This window comes from Canis lupus, chromosome 6 (assembly GCF_011100685.1).
Source record: "Canis lupus familiaris isolate Mischka breed German Shepherd chromosome 6, alternate assembly UU_Cfam_GSD_1.0, whole genome shotgun sequence".
NCBI lineage: Eukaryota > Metazoa > Chordata > Mammalia > Carnivora > Canidae > Canis > Canis lupus.
The window spans coordinates 30,747,139-30,768,403 of record NC_049227.1 but is presented as its reverse complement, the minus strand read 5'-3'; the positions used below and the strand labels follow the sequence as shown (position 1 = coordinate 30,768,403).

The 21,265-nt window shown below is 47.9% G+C and overlaps 1 protein-coding gene across 8 annotated transcripts in view; it reads left to right on the top strand.

The window, feature by feature from the left end:
• Positions 1-21,265, top strand: part of SNX29 (sorting nexin 29) — a 528,683-nt gene that overhangs the window by 359,222 nt on the left and 148,196 nt on the right. For 7 of the 8 annotated variants that reach the window (XM_038540328.1, XM_038540324.1, XM_038540323.1 and 4 more), the window contains exons 17-18: positions 8,744-8,799; positions 12,870-12,951. In XM_038540328.1, the coding sequence (XP_038396256.1) occupies positions 8,744-8,799; positions 12,870-12,951 (138 nt within the window). Of the gene's footprint in view, positions 1-8,743; positions 8,800-12,869; positions 12,952-14,172; positions 15,952-21,265 lie in introns of those variants that run through there. The other variant, XM_038540330.1, reaches the window with a different exon arrangement.

The following is a 21,265-nucleotide window of genomic DNA, read 5'->3' as shown; positions in this document are numbered from 1 at the left end:
TGTTTTCACTTTTATTTTATTTTTATTTTTAAAGATTTTATTTTAGAGAGTGAGCAAGAGAGAGAGAGAGCATGAACAGAGGAAGAGGGAGAAGAGAAGCAGGCTCTCCGCTGAGCAGGGAGCCCAATGCGTGTTCTATCCCAGGACCCCAAGACCATGACCTGAGCTGATGCCACCCAGGAGCCCCATGTTTTCATTTTCAAAAAGCTGATAAATGCCACTAATATCTCAGAATCCAGAAAAACAAAGTAGTTATATTAACCATCTGACACAATTCTATAACACTTTCTCTCCTACATTTTTAAGCTGTCTACTCTGAAGGCCTCTTTATAAGACAGTGATATTATGTCATTTTCTGTGCAGAGAATAGAAAGGTAATTTGGTTATTCTTCATGGTTGATCAAAACTTATTTTTTCCAACATTCTATCTGAAAAATTTTAAAAAACTGTGTTAAAGAATTTCACCGTGAACACCGTATAGCCATCACATAGATCCTGCTATTAACAGTTTATTGTGCTTGCTTTATCTTCCATCCCTCCATCCATCCCTCTCTCTCCCTTCCTTTATACTCCATCAATTCATCTTTTTTAAAAATGCATTTCAAAGCAAATTGCAGATATGATGACATCTTCACTGTATGCTCGGGGAGTTCTGATAAGTGCATGCACCTGTGTAGCACAAGACCCAGAACTTTGCTGTCACCCCAGAATGTTCCTTGATGCCCCTTCCCTGTCAGTCCCCACTCCCTTCCTTTTAGAGCACTTTCCTGCTTCTCCCCATCATAGACATAATACTTTTTCCCTTTATTTTTTTAATCTTTAATTTTTTTACTTTTCCCCTTTAATTTAAAATTACAAGTCATTACATTTATTTTTTGAAAGGGTGACTGACTACTCTCTCATGTCGTAAAAACTTTTATTTATTTATTTATTTAATTTATTTATTTTCGTAAAACTTGATAAGGTATAAAGTTGTATAGTAAAAAATAACTCTGTGGGTACCCTGGGTGGCGCAGTGGTTTAGCACCGCCTGCAGCCCAGGGCATGATCCAGGGGACCCGGGATCCAGTCCCACGTCGGGCTCCCTGCATGGGGCCTGCTTCTCCCTCTTCCTGTATCTCTGCCTCTCTCTCTCTCTCTCTCTCTCTCTCGCTGTGTCGCTCATGAGTAAATAAATAAAATCTTAAAAAAGAGAAACATTTCTTAAAAAAACAAAAAAAACTATATCTTCCTCCCACCCTTCCTTTTCATTGCCCTCCCTGTGAAGACATCCACAGTTGGCAGTTTCCTGTGTCTTTCTAGAAACAGTTAATGGAGATGCAAGCACACACGCATATCTATCTTCCAGCTTCTCGATCAAATAGTACTTGACCTGACCTGTTGTTTTGTGTCTTGTGTTTGTCACTTGACATTATATCCTGGAGGCCATTTTTATTGTTAGCAGAGGAGGCCCATGCTATTCTAGTCCTCACTGGTGCAGGTGGGCTCTGACTGAACCATTATTTTATGGAGCCATTTCATTACTAGTTACCCAGCTCTAACTGTCAGAAATGGCATTGCAGTGTATGTCCTTGTAGAGCTGGGTATACCTATGTTGTCTGTGCATCTTCATTCCTTAGAAAGAAACTTGATATTCACTCTGAGTTGACTGGATACTTTCCTCATGCCTCTTCCCTGAAATTCCTTTTCTTCCTTTCTCTGTGTATTCATCTTTCCATCCAGTGGGGACATTCATTGAGCAATTAGCACGCGCCTTATACCACTGAGGCCTCTGGGAATATTGTCATTGAGACCCTCCTAGTCTTTTCTGGGAAGCAGACACATCAAAATGTAATTCACAGAAGTGTAGTAGTCTCATTTCTTCAAGCTTCTGGAACTTCCTGGAGGGTAATGTAAGGAACTCTTGAAAGCTCTTTGTTGCCAGTTCTTTATTCCCAATGGAGTCTTTGTCCTCAGCTGATTTTTAAACCACAGGAATGCCTCTAATTGTTTGTAAAACAAAAGAACAGATGAAAAAATAAACCCAGGGATGCCTGGGTGGCTCAGTGGTTGAGTGTCTGTCTGTCTGCCTTTGGCTCAGGGCATGATCCCAGGGCCCAGGGATAGAGAGTTTCGAGAGTTTCACATTGGGCTCCCCACAAGGAGCCTGCTTCTCCCTCTGTCTATGTCTCTGCCTCTCTCTCTCTCTCTCTCTGTGTCTCATGAATAAATAAATAAAAACTTAAAAAAAAAATAAAGCCCAGAAGCCTGAAAGTGGTTCAGACCTGGGCTGGCTGCCCCTGGTAGGCCCAGAGGCTAAGGCTGACTTCATACTCAAAGGGCAGGCCTGGGCCTGCCTATCCTCTGGCTTGTCTAACCACGCTGGAAGACAGCTGTGCCATTGCACATTTTGTTCCTTATTAAAGAAATGAGATGAGAAAGCAAGGCTGTAGGGGGGCCAGGAAATAGTTGTCGTTTTTGGCACTGCAAAGTGAGAGCTAATTGCTTAAGGGAAGGCTATTTGAAAAGATCGATGAAGGAGAAAGTGACTCTGGAAAACATAAATCATGGGTGTCATTTCGTGATTGGGACAAAGATTTGCTGCTCCGTCATATCTGCCTTTTGCCTTTTCTTCTGAGCGGTAAATCTGAAAGCTGTGTAATTAGAAGAGAGAGAATACAATTCTCTTCCTTTGGTTTTTCTTATCTCCAGACCAAGTCATCCTTATCATGTGTGAAGATTGCGAATTTGCTACAAAGCAGTTTCAAAATAGATTGACATTTCAGTGTGGAAATACAGCTTATATTATCATTTATTTCATCAGTCACAAATACTAATTCAGTGTCGACGCAGGGCGGGGCTGTCATGTGTCACAGTTGCATGTGTCGTCCAGCTCACAGGGAGGGACTGGTGCGCAGACTGATCAGAATGGAGTAATGGCCAGCGGCCCGCGAACCCTAGAGAGAGCAATGGAGTGCCACTGAGTTTTGGCAGTCAGGGCAGAGGTCTCTAGGAATGCATATTTTAGCTGAGTTTTGAAAGGTGAGAAAAGGGCCAGCTGTATTAACAAGTTGGAGGAAGAGAGGAAATGAACATGACTTGAGATAATTCTTGTGTCGCACATTATTTGGGGGGATCAAATGTGCTAATACATGGGCACATAGTAGGTATTGAACACATTGTTGGGTGGGGGTCCCCTTGTCTTTGTTGATTCTTTCTAATAGAGCACTCAGAGACAGGTGTCACAGGGTAGGTGAGGAAGAAACCAGGTTTGTTGAAACCGGGTGACTTCTCTAACAATCAGCGGGAGCCTTCTCTAATGATCAGAGTGGACAATTTTCCGCCAGTCCATTGGGACTTGATGTGTTCTGCTCGGAGTCTGTAGGCTAATGTGTGTATCCAAAGATGGGAAAGGTCCTGGGATTTCCTGGGGAGAAAGGCAGTCACCATGGACTGGGTTGGGCCTGTGCCTTGTTCCTCCAGGCCAGGTGCCTGCCCAGAAAGCACCCTGTGGCATCAGAGAAAACAGGCTTGAAGAAAGGCTTAGGGTTTTAGACCCATACGTATACCTGTGCACACCTACTCTTAAGGGGTTGAGTGTTCGTCTCTCCAATCAGAGCTCTTTATACCAGTGGAGCTTCTTCATTGTGGACCTAGGTTACTTTATCTTCTGGGCTTGTCAATGTGCAGAAGCAAAATGCAAAGCTTGGGGACTTAGTAGGAGGCTGCATAGCTTGGTGGTAAAAAATGTAGTTTCTGGAGCCAAATGACCTGCATTTGACTCCTACCTCTGTCACTTACTAGCTGAACGACCCTGAGAAAGTTACTTTTTGAGCTACCTCTTGCTGTGTATCAAACCACCCCAAAACCTAATGACTTAAAAACACAACCTTTTTCTTTGTTTCATGATTCTGTGGTTTGACTGAGTGATTTTGCTCCATCTTATGCTGTTGCTTGGGGCTCCAGTCATCTGAGACTCAGCTGAGCTGGACATCCAAGATGGTACATTCATTCTTCTGGCAGTTGGTGCTGGCCTCGTGGCATCTCTGTTTCTTTTGTTTATTTTAAACCAAGTCCTCTTGTCCTTGCCTGTGAAATGGGGGTGACATCTGTGTGTGCCCACAGGGCTGTGAGGAGGAGGGTATATGGGACGAGTTGTGATGTGAAAGCACTTTGAAGAGCAGAAAGCCTTTGACGATACCTGGTGGTGGTGTGTCTATGTTTGCAGCACCTCAGGACTGCAAATAAGGGCAGCTCCAAGGACGGGGAGGGCTCTTTGTCCATCTTTGCTTGCTCCTGCCAGGATCCTGATCCTGGAAGTAGAAGGAGGTAGAGTTTTTCCTGTGGCTCTGGCGGTTGCCTGATTAGCTCTTTCCTCTTTTCTTCTGTCCTTCCCTTTCTATTTAAATAAGCATCTACTCAGCACATTTGTTCTCTTTTTGGCAGAATCTCTGTTATCTGAGCCCCAGTCCTAGGTTTGAGGAATTCCCAGGCAGAGCACCAGGGTGAACCAGTGTCTGAATTCCATGTGGGCATTCCAGCCTGCCAGCAATCCAGGAAATCCTGAGTCAGGAGAGACGGGGGAAGCATCTTTGCTGACGTGCCCCAGAAGCAGATTCTCTGTGCACACTCTGTCCCTACCCATGCGCGTGCAGCCCCTGGGGTGTTTGTCCAGGAGGAACCGGGAATCCTGGGTGCTGTGTTTCTACGGTAATGGGTCCGGCCTTTCCCGTACCTGCGTATTGCTGTGCGAGTTCCCAGACGACAGGAGGGATGGGGACTTCCCTTCTCCGCAGGGCCAGGGAGAAGTCCATGAGGGCTCCATGCTGCTGATGACTTTTTTATGCCCGCTGTTGAGGGTGAACCAAACACAGGCTATGTTCCAGAGATCTGTCCTCCAGGATTCCCTGCAGCTTCAGGAGGTATTACAAGGGATGCTTGTGGCCAGTGACATTAGAAAGTTGATTTTTCTTAGAAAATACTGTCTGCCCCCCACCCCCAACCTTTTCCAGACTGGAGTAAAATCATCTTTCTGGATGATGACTGTAAACCCTAGATGATATCTGGTACCAGTCTGGATAGACAGCATGAAAAGACAAAATGTTAAAGGATTGGGTAGGTTTTGGGCATCAGTTATCAGTATGCAGGTACTGTCGAGCTGGGCCTGATTTGCAAGATACATTCCACAGAGGTCGGAAAGTTGACAGATTCTTTTCCAGTCAGTCTCTCCGGAACTCACAGACACGAAAATGTCTCCTGGCTTGCTGATACCAATAATGCCACATAATTAGAAGAAAAGCTCCCAATTCAAAAGGGCTTAACACCTCCCAGCTACCTAGATCCATTGTCCAAAATGTTCCCTACAAGTCAGACCCCCAAGGGTTAACTGATCTGTGAAGAAAATGCCTTCTTCTGAGAATTGTTTTAGAAGAAGCTTTTTTGTTTTTAAAATTGTAAAGTGATGTCTGTCCTTAAAACCCTTACCTTTTCTTTTACATAAGTCCTTCTGGCCACCTTTCCCTTTAGCTCTGTGGGGTTGACCCAGTCAGAACCTTTCCTGTTCCTTCACCTGGTTCCCTGGGTCCAAGATCTGTTCACTTCCGTTCTGAAATGAGGTTGATTTAAAGGCGGCATCCTGATGCATGTAATGTGCGGCAGGTGTCTTCACAGCCTGGGAGCCCCTCCTGCAGTTTCCTTGCCTGCTTCTCCCATATTGCCAGAAGAACCTTCCCCAGATCAGGCTCAGAGAAGAGAAGCTGAGAGCCACCCCACAGGCCCACCAGAGAAGGTGCTAGACTCCTGGCTGTGGCCACAGGGCTCTGTGTGGAAGAGTGAAGGGGAGAGGTGTCTGCACGGTGGTGTGCCTTCTGCCTTGTCCTTTTCCTTCCCATACACATGAGAGCATTTGAAGACAAAATCTCTCATTTCTGGCTTTCTGTATATTAGCCAAGTGCATTTTTATGGTGGGGTAGATTGAAAAGAGCATCTTTCTTACTTTACACAGTAATAAGAGAGACACTTAATATGTATTATGTGTCTGTTTCTGGTTGCATAAGTAATGCACCTTCATTGGAGGCAGTACAAGGAAGTTCACATGCATACTGCAAATCCACCTGCCCTCTGTCACTCCCGAGCTGTGCCAGGGTCATCTCTGATCTGCTTCGTTCTGACCTCACTGATATGTGGATGTCCTAAGTCACGCTGAGGAGCCAGACTGAGCATTTGCAGCTCCCAGTAGCTTTTTTATTAAACCCAGAGCTGTTTGCTGTGCCATTAAAATTTTATCAGAAGCACTCTTTTGGTGGGATAATACGTTTTTATTTAAATGTTTAATTAGTAGTGCATTATTTCAGAGCTCAAACAATGTAAAAAAAAAAGTGTTTAATAAAAAAAAAACCCTTTTCCATATTCTCTGCCAATTGTCCAAGCCCTCACCACCACCACCCCCCCCCCCCGCCCCCAGTGCCCACAGGAAAAGGTGCCTCTTTTCTAGATGTCTTAAAGTTCACCGCCGATGCTTCTTGAAGCAAAAGCAAAACCAACTTGATAGTCCTAATTCTCTACTTTTGCACCCCAGGTGTAGTGTATTAGACCTACCACCTGCACCCTGCTTATGCTCTCACTTAATCTGTCCTGGAGATCTTTTCATTATAGCACATGGAAAGCTATTTTGTTCTTCAAAAGTGCATTTAATTTTTTTTTCTAAAACAGTTTATTCAAAAGATAAATACTTTTTTTCATCTTAATAGAGCAAATGAAAATTCAGCCCTTCTCTCCATTCCCACTTCTGTATAATCAATGAAAGCCCCTGTTAATTTCCTCATATATTTCTCCACAATTATCATTGTGTTTGTACCCTCATGACTGTGCATATGTAACTCATTAAAAAAAAATCTGGTCATCTCATACAGACATGCCATAATCTCCTGAATCATTTTCTCTATAGTTGGACCTTTAGATTGTTTGAAAAATGTTTTTCAACTTGTCTAAGCAATTGAAAGAGGAGTGATCTTTGATGTGAATTCTGGTCCAGGTCTTTGATGATTTCGTCTGGATAAGTCCTGAGAGTGAGCTATCTGGATCAAAGGATGTGGATGTTCTCAGGGATTGTGGGCCAGCCTCATGGCTTCCCTAATAGATTCTATCCTCTCTCCTCCCAGCCATCCATAGGAAAAATGATGCTCACTCAATAGCAGGGCCACAATGACACCCCCGTCCCTCCCACCCTGGTTTTTTGAAACTGAGGATTTCTCAACTTGGGGGTAGGCAGGTTTCTCCTTGTTGGGTTTGAAGGAATCTCTCAATAGCAGCTTCTTAGCAAAACCTGATCCTGGAGCCCATTATAATTGCTTAGCTCCACACATCTGTCAAGTGCTCAGGTTGGGTGGTTCTCCCTCTGGGCTGCCATATGTGGGGTGAGAGCTTACCCCTTGGGGTGGCAGGACAGATTCTGTATTGGTATTAAGGCTAACATACTGCTTTCCTCAACACTTGCCATATTATTAGCACAGTTCACAGGTATTGTGACCTTCCTACCTGCCAGGCACGATTGGGCATACTCTGTGGGTCTTCAGAACCACCTTGGGAGTTACAAGACTGCCACACCTGTTTTACCTGTGAGGACAGTGTGGCACAGCAGAGGCACATGATTTGCTCATAGCTGCAGGGTCAGGAGCAGATGGAGCCAGAGTTGACCCTGAGCCATGTGGCCCCGGAGCACTGTCTCCAGAACCATGGAATTACCTTCTGGCATCTCCGGCTCCCTGGAAAGACTTCAAGTCTTGCTTTCTTCCACCTCATAGCTGGTTTTCCGTGTGTTTGCTGAGGGTTTGTGGCAGAAGCGCCTTTGAAGTTGGGCAGCCCGGAATTTAGATCCAGTTCCTGCAAGTGTGGCCTTGGGCAAGGTCCCAGCCTCCCTGAGCCTGTTCCCTTATCCATGAAGGCTGAGGGGGCCTGGGGCGGACAGCAATGGTTAGGAAGATTGATGACCACTGCCGGTAACACCAGAGCTCTGACAGGTGCAGAGCATGAAGTAAATGCTCTTCCCCTGACTGGCCCACACCCTCCCCTGTTGCCCTTGTTCCTCCAGGTTTCCATCAACATTCTGAAATTCTGGCCACTTGACATTCTCTGAGTGTGACCGTAATGTCACCACTTACGGAGCATCTACTACTGCTGACCATTTTGGGATCCACTTTACGTAGTACGTGCCATCGTGCCAGGCAGCACAGTTTCTTTCACCCAGTTGTGTTCCCATGGGGCCCTTGTGAGTCAGAAGCAGCAGCTGTGTTCTGCCTTAAATTGCTCATGCATCACGAGGGGGGAAGGATAGAGCCGTTTGGGGGCAAACGTTGGCCTTTTGGGTTTACGTACTAGGTGTGTCTGTGTGTGTGATGTTCATCCCGATGACAGTGAATATTTTTTCCACTGCTCATTTGATATGTCGCATCTCATATCCTAATTAGGCCTTTATAGATCCAAAATTACATGATTTTACAGGCCTGCTATTATCTCAATAGGATTAACAGTCCTTTCTCCGTGAAGATAATGGAGATCCCTCATGGTGGCATGTTTTTATTACCATAACACTGTCTCTAACCATCCTTCCACAAAATCTCTTATTGTTTCCCAGTAACTGCTTTTTCACCTCATTCTGAACAGGAAATGTTCAGGGATCATTGAGTGGCAAAATTCTTGCGTGGTTATGCAAACTACAGTAACCAAGATGCATTTTCTCTCTCCCTTCCCCCTCTCCTGATGGCAGGTGCCTGGAGATTTGAGTCAAACATCCGAAGACCAGAGTTTGTCGGATTTTGAAATGTAAGTCCACAGCATCTGCTCACGAGGGGCCCTTTAGAAATAGGACTCTGTTGTGAGGTTTGTGTCCCAGAGGAGCACAGGGGAAAACAAAAATTAGGTGGAAATCTGCATGGGCTGATTTGGTTATCCTAGAGGTGAGAAGTTGTTCTCCTGCAGCCCGAGTCTGGCCTTCATACATATTTTATTTCTCTTGTTGGGTACTGGAAAACAATTAATTTTTTTTGGTTGACATTTAAGACTTGGAAGCTATCACATAAAGAAAGTAAATTTTGCTTTAAAAAAAAAAAAAAAAAAGACTCAAATTCCCTACCAGGCCACAGAGCTTGAGTACCAGCCGCCTCCCTCACACGGGGTGTGTGCTCTTCTGCTGACCACGGTCCCCACTTGTCCCTGGCTCCTGGCTCTGGCCTGCTTCTCTGCTTTCATTATCTGTGTGTCTCCTGGAGGAATTTGAGCTTGTAACTCCTGAGTTAGAGTTTCTGAGGCTGGGTCTCATTGGTTACTGGCTGTGGTTCTCTCTGGTGCCTCTGATGGTAAACCCCGGAAGACCTGAGATGGTCTTCAGACTTCTTGAGATCATGTTGCTTTGGGGTTTGGATGGGTAACCCCCTTGGGTTGGTGAAGGCAGCAGAGCGAGTGCCAAGTTAGGACCCAGCAGAGCCTCCCTGCTCTCATTCAGCTCTTCGGAGCAAGAAGGCCCAGCCTCCCTGAGGGAAGGTGTCAGCTGGGCAAAGCTCGCCTCTGGAGAGATAGGGCGGGACATCAGAAAGAGCACTTAGCAGGGCCAGGCTGACCCATCCTGAGTCCTGTCTACAGGACTCCCCCTGCTATGACCTCGGGCAAGCCTCTAGACCTTGCTGGCCCGAGTTCCTCACTCACACGGTGAGGTTGTGATGCCAACGTCACAGGGCAGCCGTGGCAATGACAGGGAGGTTATGAAAAAGGCAGAGGGTTCAGGAGGCCGCTCGGTGCTTGAGTGGCTGTCAGGCTGGTAGGCTGAGGGGGGTCAGTGTGAGGTGAAGTCATGAAGGATGGAATTCAGGGGTGAGCTTGCCTCCCATGGGCCAGTGGCAGGGGGCGGGGTACAGGCTGAGGAGGATTATGGGATGGCAGCCTAGTTGGGGGCAACGGTCAGGACAACCTGGCAGAGAGGTGAGAGCATAGAGGTGGGGGGGTGTCTCAGAGACATTCGTGAGGCAGAAGGCTGACTGCCACAGCACAGACTTACCAGGCACCTTCTGTGGGGGGGGGGTGGCATGCCAGGTCCTTGATGGAGGGCATGAGTAAGGCACAGCCCCTGTCCTCAAGGAGCCGCTGCCTGGTCCAGCTCCATCATCTCTCTCCCGCAGACGTGCAGCCCCTCCCACAGGTTTGTGCATCTCCACTAAAGTCAGAGGGAAGCACCATTTTCCTCTCTGCAGATGGAACCCCAAAGCCCTCATGTAGTTTGCACAGAAGGTTTGCTGACCTCTGAATTTGTCCTCAGCCCTCCCCTGTCTCTTCCCTGCACACAGCCACCCTAGCCACCTCGACTCCTCTAAGTCACCTGGTCTTCCCTGCTCGGGATCATTCCTTCCAGACCATTTCCTCTGTGCCAGGCACAGTTCTCCCTCACAGAGTCCCTTTGACAACGCTGTGACATGGGTGTCATCCTCCATATGACACAGTGAAGGCAGGATTCAGACCTAGGCAGTCTTCATCTGGGCTCTGTGTCCTTCACAGACATTAGTACCCCTGCCTGAAGCATCTTTCCCAGTCACAGCCTACCCTCCCCAACTTGGCCAACTCCAAACACTGTTTCCTCCAGCCCCTGTGATGCCTCAGACTGAAGCAGCACCTCACCCCCCTCCCTGACCCCCCACGAGCAGCTTTCACTGTCCTTAGATCCAGTATTCCTTGGTGGCACAAACAACAACGGTAACTAAATAGTTTCTATTCACAATTGTGAATGTGTATGTCCCTAACAACCGAGCCCCAAAACTTAGGATGTGAGAATTGGCAGAAATGAAGGAGGAATAAGTAGCTCTGCAGTAGTAGTTGGAAACTTTAATACCGCTCTTTCCATATTGGGTAGAACACCTAGGGAGAAGACCAGCAGGGAAGCAGAGACGCGAACAACACTGTAAACCAGTTCGATCCAACAGGCATGCAGAGATCTCTCAGCAGAGTACACTTTCTTTGAAGTGTAGGGGCACATTCTCCAGGACAGACCATACATCAGGCCACAAGTCTCAGTAAACTTAAAAAGATGGAAATTACACACAGTATCTTCTTAGACCACAGTGGAATAACCGTTAAGGGATTTGTCTCTCTCTTACTCACTGAGGCCAGGAGTCTCTGCTTGCCTCCTTGCTCTGTCTCCAGGACCTTAAAGTAGTGACTGACACATAATCGTTTTTTTTTTTAAAGATTTACTTATTTATTTTAGAGAGAGCACAGCAGTTGAGGCAGAGGGAGAAGGAGAGAAAACCTCAAGCAGACTCTGCACTGAGCCCAGAGCCAGATGTAAGGCTCGATCCCATGACCCTGAGATCAGGACTTGAGCTGAAACTGAGAGTCAGATGCTTAATCAACTGTGCTACCCAGCGCCCCAGTCATGCCAACAATTTTAACACTGTATGGAAAATGCTCTGAAAGGGAGAAGTGCCTAAGCCAGTCAGGGGTGCCTGGTCCTTACCAATCAGGAAGGTTAATGAAAAGCAGAGTGTCAGGTACATTTCTGCACTGCACCCACTCCCTTGATAGAAATGAAAGGGGAGCACTTTAGGTGCTAGTACGATTTGGGGGACCTTTATAGGAGAAACGCCATTAGCTGTACAAACCAACTTGATGGCTCAGAATTGCAATTTTTACTTGGAGCTCTGAGGAAGTGATGAATTATTTTGCCCCATGAAAGAGGTCAGCACCTCATCTCAGAGCTTAGAAGAAATGCTGTTTCAGGAGAGAGCCATTTCTTTGTGAAACTAAACTGCTCTCCACCCGGAGATGAGGAGGCCACTGAGTCATGGAATCTTCCACCATTGTCTCAAGCTGTGTTCTAAGCACAGGAGGCTGGCACATGGTTATGAGCTGCTCTTGAGAGAAAAGGAGAGTTCAAGAGAAAGCGTTTAGCTCTGGAACAACTCTAAGTAGAGGCCAGGGCTGGAACGTCCCAGTCCTTCCAGAGTTGTGCAGTGCTGTTTTGATAACCACCAGGATTGATCTTTAGGTGACAGCGACAGTCAGCATATCTGTCCAACGTGTCTTGAATTCAGCCTGGTGGAGGGTGTGGTGGTAGGTGCGTGTACCCAGCGACTCACAGTTAGGTGAAAGTCATCCCGTAAGACAAAACTCACAGAACCAAGGTGACCCTTGAAGACCCCTTAAATACCCTGTGAGGATTAACTGGGACACTGTAGGTGAAAGCATGGAGTCCCATGCTCTAAGCACTCAGTAAATGATTTGCACTTGAATTTAAGTCTTGGTTTATTGGAGCCAAACATAGTGCTTCTGGAAAGTTGCAAGAGAGGTGTTTGTGTCTGACTTCCTGGTTTCCCCTTCCCCACCCCAAGCAGATGTTGCCTGCGTAGCCATGGATGTCCTGAGCCTCAGAAAGCCTTCTGACCCTTTCTGTGGAGTCTGATCTTACAGCGGGGGCCGTGGTCTAGAGCGAGCACGGCAAGGAGGCAGCATGGCGACTCTAGGTGCTCCAGGTACCCCATGGTCGTCAGCACATGTAATCCTCCATGGCATGGGGGGGCTTCAAATTATTATCCTGTTTTTCAGATGAGGAAACAGGTCGAGATAAATTATGAGTCACGGTGACTCCTTATAAGAACTGAAGGGCAGCCCTTTCTCACAGCAAAGTACAGAATGTGTATGTAAATAACAAATACACATCTATGAGACCAAGTCCCGTAAGGATAATCCCAGAGGCTGGGTGACAGGCTTGCACTGGTCCTCTGGCTTACTCCTGTGCCTGCTGGATGTTGTCATAAAGTGCTTGTGTGTAATGCCTCTTAGAGAGGATGGTTTCCTCTCTTTCTCTTGGTAAATTGAAATGACTAATGTTGATCAATCCTCTTGCTCAGATCAAACCGGGCACTGATCAACGTGTGGATCCCGTCAGTGTTTCTCCGGGGCAAAGCAGCGAATGCCTTTCACGTCTATCAGGTGAGTCCCTGGTTTTCAGTTGGATGTCCCTGCTCAGGTGGGACCGACAGCTGTTTGTTGCCTTCTGGTCCTGCTGCCTCTTGGTGATGGAGCACTGTACTGGGGGCCACAGCCTCCCAGCACTGAGGTTCCAGCTGCCCCACCTCCCTGAGGAGGTGCTCCTCCCTCGTTCAGGCAGGAGAGACCAGGGTGGAGCTGCTTCATGCCAGTCATGCCTCTTGGTGTGGCTACTGCAGGTCTCAGCTTGGACAGCTGGAGCCAAAATGGGATTTGTTGGCTTGTGTTGCAGCCACCAAGTCCAGGTGTTGGTGTGGCCTCAGGCATGGCCCAGATCTACAGCTTAGGTGTCCTTTTCAGGCTGGTGCTCTCTGTGGGTTGATGGGAGGCTCTCAGCCTGTCTGGGTTGTTTCAGTGTGTCTCCCCAGCTTGTCTTAGATCAGGAGCCCATTCCTGGCCCTCTGGGTGATGCATTTCTCTGATTGGCCAGGTTTGGATGTGACCACTGCTGGTGCTGGGGTGTGTCCGGGAGAGGGGAGAGGAGTTCTCCAAACGGAAACCAGGCTACTCTTCTCAAGAGAAGGGATAGCAGTTACTTGACAAAACCAAAACTGTGGATGTCTCTTCTTCCTCCTTGGGAAGGGTCATTCCCTGGCTGGGGGTGGGGTGCTGAGGGCCATGGGGCCTTTGTCTTCTTTGGAGGTGGTTTGTCTCCCACACCGGGGACTCCATTTTTCCATATTTTCTTTGATTTTCTGATGCTTCTTTGAGCCTGGCCTTCTTACCATCTTGTCATCTTTTTCTTGGCTTTGCTTACCTTGGATCCTGATCTCCAGCCGTTGGTGTTCCCCTGTCCTGGACCGCTTTGTTTTCAAGTCTGACTCTTAGCTGCTCCGTGGGTCGGTCATCTTACATCACGACAACTTTCATTAGGTTTTGTTCCTACTCCCTGTCGGCTCTGTGAAAAGCCTTGAGTTTTGCTGGCCACCCCCCCCCCCACCTTTTGGGTAGGAAATGGGCCATTGAAGACACCTCAGCTCTTAAGATATTTTCCCAGAGACTGGGGTGGTGAAAAAAGTACAGTGGACTTGAAAATAGGAGCCTGGTCTCATTTAGTAAGCATTGGAGAGTCTGAGTATCCATGATGCTCCCTGCTTGGGCTTAAAAAGAGAATCAGACATGATGGCTTTCTGTATCTCCCCTTTGTTCTCTTTCTCTTCTTAGGCCAAACCAACAAAATCCCTCTTACTTGACTGTCCTTCGAGTTCTGCTTTGTGGTCATCAGAAGGCTGGGAGGTGTTGCCTGGCGGATGAAAAAAGTGAAGCAGACAGCTTTATTTTAGAGTGAAATTGAAATGTGCTATCACTTGAGAGGTTTCCTTGACCTTTCGTTTCTGACTCTCTCCCCTGCCACCCCCTCCCCCAGCCCAGGATGCGATATGGCAGGTTGTAGCGTCTAGAAATCAGTTATGGAATGAGACAGACACAGCCCATGTGCTGTTGCCTAGGAGATTGTTTCCACAGTGGTCATGGTGGCATCTGTGCCCCTCGGTCCCTGTCCTTCATGTCTTTGGAGCTTTCCTTGGTGCGGTCCAGTCAGCGCCCGGAGGAGGGGGCCTGGAGTCACCACATCAACTAGAGCAGCTTCGTCTCATCCTGTGGGTTCTCCAAAACCTTTCCTGGTGTTGCACCTCTGGAATGCAACTCTTTCTCCTTTTAGCTAATAGTGCTTCTGGTCGGTCCCTCAAGAACGAAATCTAAGCATGTGTTTGGAAATGTTGGAGAAAGCTTTTGTTTTACAGTGTTCTTATCATGAATGACATCGGATAGAAGGTGACTCATTTAAAATGCTGGTACCATTGGACATTATTTTTCTTAATTGAAAAAATACATTCTATATGTTTCCCCCAAAAGGTATGAAATAATTTCTAGGAAACTCCTATAAAGGAATGATAAAGGAGAAGTGAAAAGTGAAATATTGGGATCTGGGAAAACATAAACGAGGAGAACTGACATTAAGGGAACCGTGGAAATCACACCTACCTGTCATGAGTTCCTGTACAACTGTTCTCATCGGTTTGTGAATTTCTTCTGGGCTTCCTAGCAGCCAGGGTGAAAATGGAAATGTGGCTCTTCTGGATAGTATCATGGCTAATGAGAAGAAAGTACATCAGTTCCTCAAAGGGAGCTCTAAGAGAAGTTTCCACCTTGGGCTTTAGATTAAACAGTATTGAGGGATATAGTAGAAAATCCCCATTACATCCCGGAGACGCATTGCTGTCAGACTTCATCCAATCTCCCTCAAAGGAAGTCAAGGGAATAATCTCCAAATGGAAGTAGTTCATTTGAAGAGCCAAGAGGAGAGGTCCTACACATGTAGTTCCCTCCATAGATGTATGGGCTTTCCAATAAAACACCTACAAGCCATGTGTAGCCATTTGTATGTACATTAACTAAAATAGAAGAAAATTTAAAATTCAGTTCCTCAGCCCACTAGCCACGTTTCAAGTGCTTAACAGCCACAGGCAGCTAGTGACCATCGTGTGGGAGATGTCACTGCCCAAAGTTCTCTTGGTGGTGGTGAGCTAGAGCAGCATGCCAGGAGTATGGGAAAGCAGGCTAATTTTATGTGTGCCGAGTCAGGTTTTAGAAAGACCACGGCTGGTCATGAACCAACAAATCCTGCAGGGAGAAAGCTACTCACTCTTCAGCTCTCCCCTGGCTTGGGATTACCGGCGGGGAGCTAGTCCCTGCGTGTTACCCCTGCGTCACCTTCACCCTCAAATCTTTCTGTTCAGCAGAGACAGGAAGGCTCAGGACAAGCATCTTTGGCAGGAGCAGACTTGAGCTTGATCACACACGTTGTTTTGGTTTCATTGTGTTTATTTATACATTTGCCTTCTAGTTATGGCACAGGATCCTGTTTTCCACCCACCATGGTGATCCATTTTCCTTTTAAAATAAAGTTAAGAAAGAAAGTGAGCCTGCTTTAAAAAAAAAAAACATGAAATAAATGATCGCGCAAGCAACAGTAATTTGGGACAGCACAATGTGAGAAGTAATAATCTGGGAAATGCTGAGCTGAGGGAATGGACAGTGCATGATACCGCAAGGAACAGTGATCCTACAAGAAGCCACAGCGGCAGTAGCCTCTCACTGGTCTGTGTGCCTTCTGTAGCCCATTTGGTCCACATGGCCACTCTGGCAACACACTCTGCTTAGCCCCATTTTACCACAGAGAGAACAGAGACAGAAACATTCAGTGAATTTTTTTTTTTTTTAAGCCCAGGTCATATTTTCTTCCAGGGTACCAGTTTGCAGCAGTTCTGAGAGTGAGTGTGGAGCTCTTCCCAAATCCAAGAGTGGGACAGGTGCCTTCCTTCTGAAGGGAAGGGCCCAGCCTGCACAGGCGGCCACCTGCAACCCAGGGTTAATGGGCCAAAGGGCATGGCACAGACTCGTGACCCACCAAGCCCTCCAAATCCAAAAGTCAGGCTGAGGTGGTCTTGCTTTGGGTAATTGTCAGAGCAGGTGCTGGCTCGTGGTGGCTACTCTGGCTGGAGATGGGTTTCAGGGGTGCTCCTTGAGAGCGTCTCCCTTGAGCAGTGGTGTCAGGGTCTGGAGAGCCTGCCCCAAGGTTTGGAAAACTGTGCTCCTAGATGCCGGAGGAACTCGGATAGCTCACCTGCTGCATGCAGTGCTTGGGCTCTCGCTCTCTGTACTGTGGGAAGAGGTCCAGGATTCTGTGTCACTCAAGGGATCCTGGCAAGAGATGCCATCCCCAGACAGGATTGAGTGCGGGTCTTTAAAAAAAAAAAAAAAAACCAGTTTGTGCCTTCGAATGCTGTGTTTTCCACACTCAGCCCTCACATCTGAGATGGGGACCAGGTGCTCTGGCGCTTACGGGACATGGCAACATTTGGACAGTTCTCAGAACACAAGTAAAATTGGTGTCCAGACTTTTCCCAACTTAAGGTTTTCATCCATGGATATTTCTGACGCTCCGGGCCTCTGCGCGTGCTTGGCTGCCAGCAGACACTGACTAGGGACAAGACGACTGAACAGCAACAGATAAAATGGGAAACACTATTTTACTAACTGGTCTTGCTGAATGTTTCTCCCTTTTTCTGTGTGTTAATACACCGTTGTGCTTGAGAACTCTGTGGTCTGTCACTTGTGCATGATAGTTACGTTTGTTGTTAATCATTTAGTTTCTGGTTTATACCTTTGCAGTGGTTTGATCTTATTCCCCATATGCCCCCACTTCCAAGCATGAGTGAGGTCCACTGTCTTTAATATCCTGCTGTAGTATTTATAAAGGGACGTTAGACCTTCAAATAAACAAACAAACCCCCCAAAACCTATTTTTTTCTTAAGCAGCTATTCCAGCCCCTACACTGGTATGAAATAATCTGTCAATACAGTTATTTTCTGAGCCCTCAAGTCCTTGCCTTTGAAAAGTTCTGTTAGTGTAAGTACAGCTGAAATCAGTCTTCTGTGGGGGATTAATTTCAGCCTTTGAACTTCGCCACCGGAAATACTGGCTCCGTACAGTAGTCCATCTGCCCAGCCCAATTAATTAGGTCTCCTTTGTATTAAAAAACAAAACAAAACAAAAAAACATTGCTTTGTTTCAGCAAAGCTCTTCCCTTCTCGAGTAAGTCCCCTTTCCTAGAGACCACAGCGTGTCCTCTTGGCTTAAAGAAAGGGCAGTGCCCCAGGAGACGGTCACCCCCCAGGGGGAAGCCGTGTCACCTGCACAGCCACTCTGAAGGTTTTCTCCAGCGGAGCCTATTTTCACACGTGGCGCAGGGAGCCCACTGCTTGCCCCGTCAGTAATAGATCACGGGATCTGGGTGGGCTGCGTGGGGCAGCAGGGGTGAGGAGGATGGCGACGGGTTTGTACCGAGGCTGAGGGCTTCCCAGCCTTGGCTCTCACCCCCGGTCCTGGGGGGCTTAGCCCGCGGGGCCTCCGCTTCTCGGTCCGTGCAGCTCCGTCCTTTGGCCGCTCGGCGTGGAGCTCTGCAGAGCGTGAGAGAGTCAGTGGGGAGAGGAGGCTGAAGCGGAAGCGGGACCCACAGCCGCAGAGTCGTGGGTTCGGAGAGCCCCTGCCCTGGCAGCTAGGACTGGGGAAACGGGGACGGGTTCGAAGGCGGACGGGCCTGTCCCCACCACCCCCCCAATCCCTCCTGCCACAGCCGTTGTGCCGGGGCAGGCAGGAACGGCAGCTGGGCCCCGTGGCCCTGTGGTGCCTGGTGTCCTCCGAGCCACCGGTGGCATCTGTGCTGCCCGACGGGCGAAACCCTGGGACGCTGGCCTTGGTTCTTGCCATCTCTATCTTTGAGAACTTAGCATCCCGCCAAGTCCAGCACCTGAGCACCTCCTGAGGCTCACAGGACATTAACCTACAGCTGTTTCTGGGGTGTTCAGGGCTTGTGAGAGCCCAACATGAGTGAAAACAAAACAAAAAAACCAAACAGGCTATTTTCCTCCCTTTGGACGAACATGTCACTATTATTCTGTTACTACATCTGTCTTCCCATGCAGGAGGAACTAATTCTTTCTTTCACAGTGTAATTCCTTTATTCACCCCAAAGGTGTTTATTGAGGGCCTACTATATGCCAGGCTTGTGGGCAGAATAGTACACTGAGGTTACCTCCTGCCTACAGTCTGGTGGGGACACAGATGCTGTCGAGTGAACGTAGCATCCTCTCATGGGAAGGGCTGGAGAGAGAGGTGCGGGCGGGAGGGATGGAAGGCCACTCACCTTGCAGAACAACAGATGAGATAAAGTGTTGGCGCAGTGCCTGAGCGTGCTACCTTTAGTGACGTGTAAGCACTTGTGATAAGCTGGCTATTACACCTGGAAGCAAACGTAAAAAGAACCCCTGTTTAACTGAATGTCTCTAGACATGCTCATATGTTCAAAACAGCCTTTCTTTGTCCTCTCCTTGGTCGGGCTCCATGTCAGCTGCCTCAGGGGTCACACGCAGCAAGGTACCTTTGTCCTCAATGTTTCTGGGTCTACCAAGGAGGTGGGACCACTACTCAGGACCCGGAAATGGAAGGCGGGTTCTGTGCAAGACTCCTTGAGGCTTTGCAGAGGGTGAACTCTTCCACCTGGGGGTGGGGGAGGTACAGGTGGGCAGAGCTCAGAAGATAACAATCTAATACAGGAAATGTTTGAGGGGGACTCCACAAAGGCCTGAAGTATCTAATTCACAGGCCCCAGTACATGAGAATTTGGCCAAGTGGGAACTGCCCAGTTGGGTGCTGGGTTTGGTCTTATTTTGAATTTAAATAACTTACTGAGTTGGACCAGTATATTATTCACCGGTGTCTCCACGGTGCCTGTTCGTGATTCCCCAGCATCGCCACCACCTCTGCCCTCCTTGGGGAGGTTTCCTGGGGTAGCATTACAGTTTGACACTACCTCTCTGTCAGGAGCCATGAGCATGGCTAGTGTGCAGTCTGGATGACCTAAACATACCTATGTTCTCGGTTTCTGTTGCTGCTGGAATTAAGTTGGGGCTAGACTCTGGGTGGGCCCTGCCCCTCCTTTCAGAGCCTTCTGTTTGCTGGTCCCTAGGCTTGTTCCCTCATGGGCATGTTTACGTGGGGAACCGTGTCTTGGTCAAGGGCGGTGGAAGTTGAATCTGAGCAGTCCCAGAGACCTGGATGGTGCCACTGTCCTCAGGATGCAGCCATCGCCTCAGCCGGACCCAGCCTGATCCTCTCATGTGATCCTGGTCACATCCAGGCCAAGGCTCCTCAATTTGGGACCGTTTGGGAGACAAGCTGACCACCCTTCTTCTGACTAGGATACTAATTCCCATGATACACCTGCCCTCTTCTGGTTGTATGAGAGGGAAATCAGCCCAAACTGTACCAGAGCTTGAGGGGTTCACTACCTGGGGTGCCTTAAATGGAACACAACCCAAGGAGGTATTGAAAGCAAAGAACTTATATTACTTGTCACAAGTAAGGAGGCAGGGAGATACCTCTCAAAGCACTGCATCTCCTTGGGGTTAGTGCTAGAAGCTTTTATCTGGCACAGCAGAGGGTGGGGGCAGAGAGCTTGATACATGAGCCATCTATACGTTTTCTGTTACTTAGGCACTTTGCTTACATACACGCTTAGCATGTCAGCAGGCTAGTGCATACATCATATGTTCAAGACAGTGGTGGCCAACCCCACCCATAGAAGGAGATCTTAGTATCGTGGCTAAAGGTAACTGGGTGGGGGGGCAGCTTGGAGGGCTTCTTTGCAGGCCCTCAGCTCCATTCCAGCTCAGATAGTCTCTCACAAGGGGGTTTTCAGCAGAACGCTTGGTCTGCCTCCTCAGGGGGAGCTGCTGTTTCTGCAAAAACAGCCACGTTCTTTTTACGCTTTCGTCCGTTCCTCCCTCCTGATAGCTTTCAGTCTTCCAGGTAACTCTGTATTGAGTCCTAACTAACAAAACTTAACAAAGGATATTCATTGGCTTGCCTAATGGAAAACACCAAGGGCAGACACAACTTGGATTTCAGAGACTCAATGTCATGAGGACTCAGTCCCCCATCTTTTGAGAAAGTAGCTTTTCCCCTGTGTTGGCTCTGTTACGGCCAGGCTGCAGTGGCAGGATGTCTGTAGGCACCTATGGGCTGATAGCTCCTCAGCTCAGCTGACCCCAGCAGGAGAGATCTCTGTTTCTCCCAAGGCTGGCAACAGTCCTGGAACTGATGTTCACTCTCATGGTGTGGGCCGTATCCCTGTCAGCTGATTGCTACGTCCCAGTGGATGGCATGCTTTCAGGTTATATGCCTATTCCTGTATCTTCTGTTGGTAGAATTAGGGGTGTTTCATCCAAGGAAAATGAGGGTGCTCTCACCAGCAGAAGCGGGACTGGTGCCAACACATGTCCTCTGAAGCCTTCAGGCTGTGCACAGCCCACACTTGCCTTAGGAGCAGTTTGGTGGAAGACACCTGTACACAGAGTTTCTCCACGAAAGCACAATTGACATTGTGGATGGGATAATTTTTTGTGGGGGCGGGGGGTTCACCTGTGTATTGAAGGATGTAGAGCAGCATCCCTGGACACTACCTCCTCACTACCCATATGGTCTTTCCCGTTATGACAACCCAGGATATCTCCAGACATTGCCAAACATGCCCTGGGGCCATAATTGCTCTCGGTTGACAACTACTGCTCTACACGGATCCGTTGAAAGCTGTTAAGGTTTGATTTTGTTGAATGTAAATGGGATCCCATAATCTATACCTTCCTCCTGAGTATACAGACCTCTCTCTTCCTTCCTCTTTTTAAACTTCTGTGC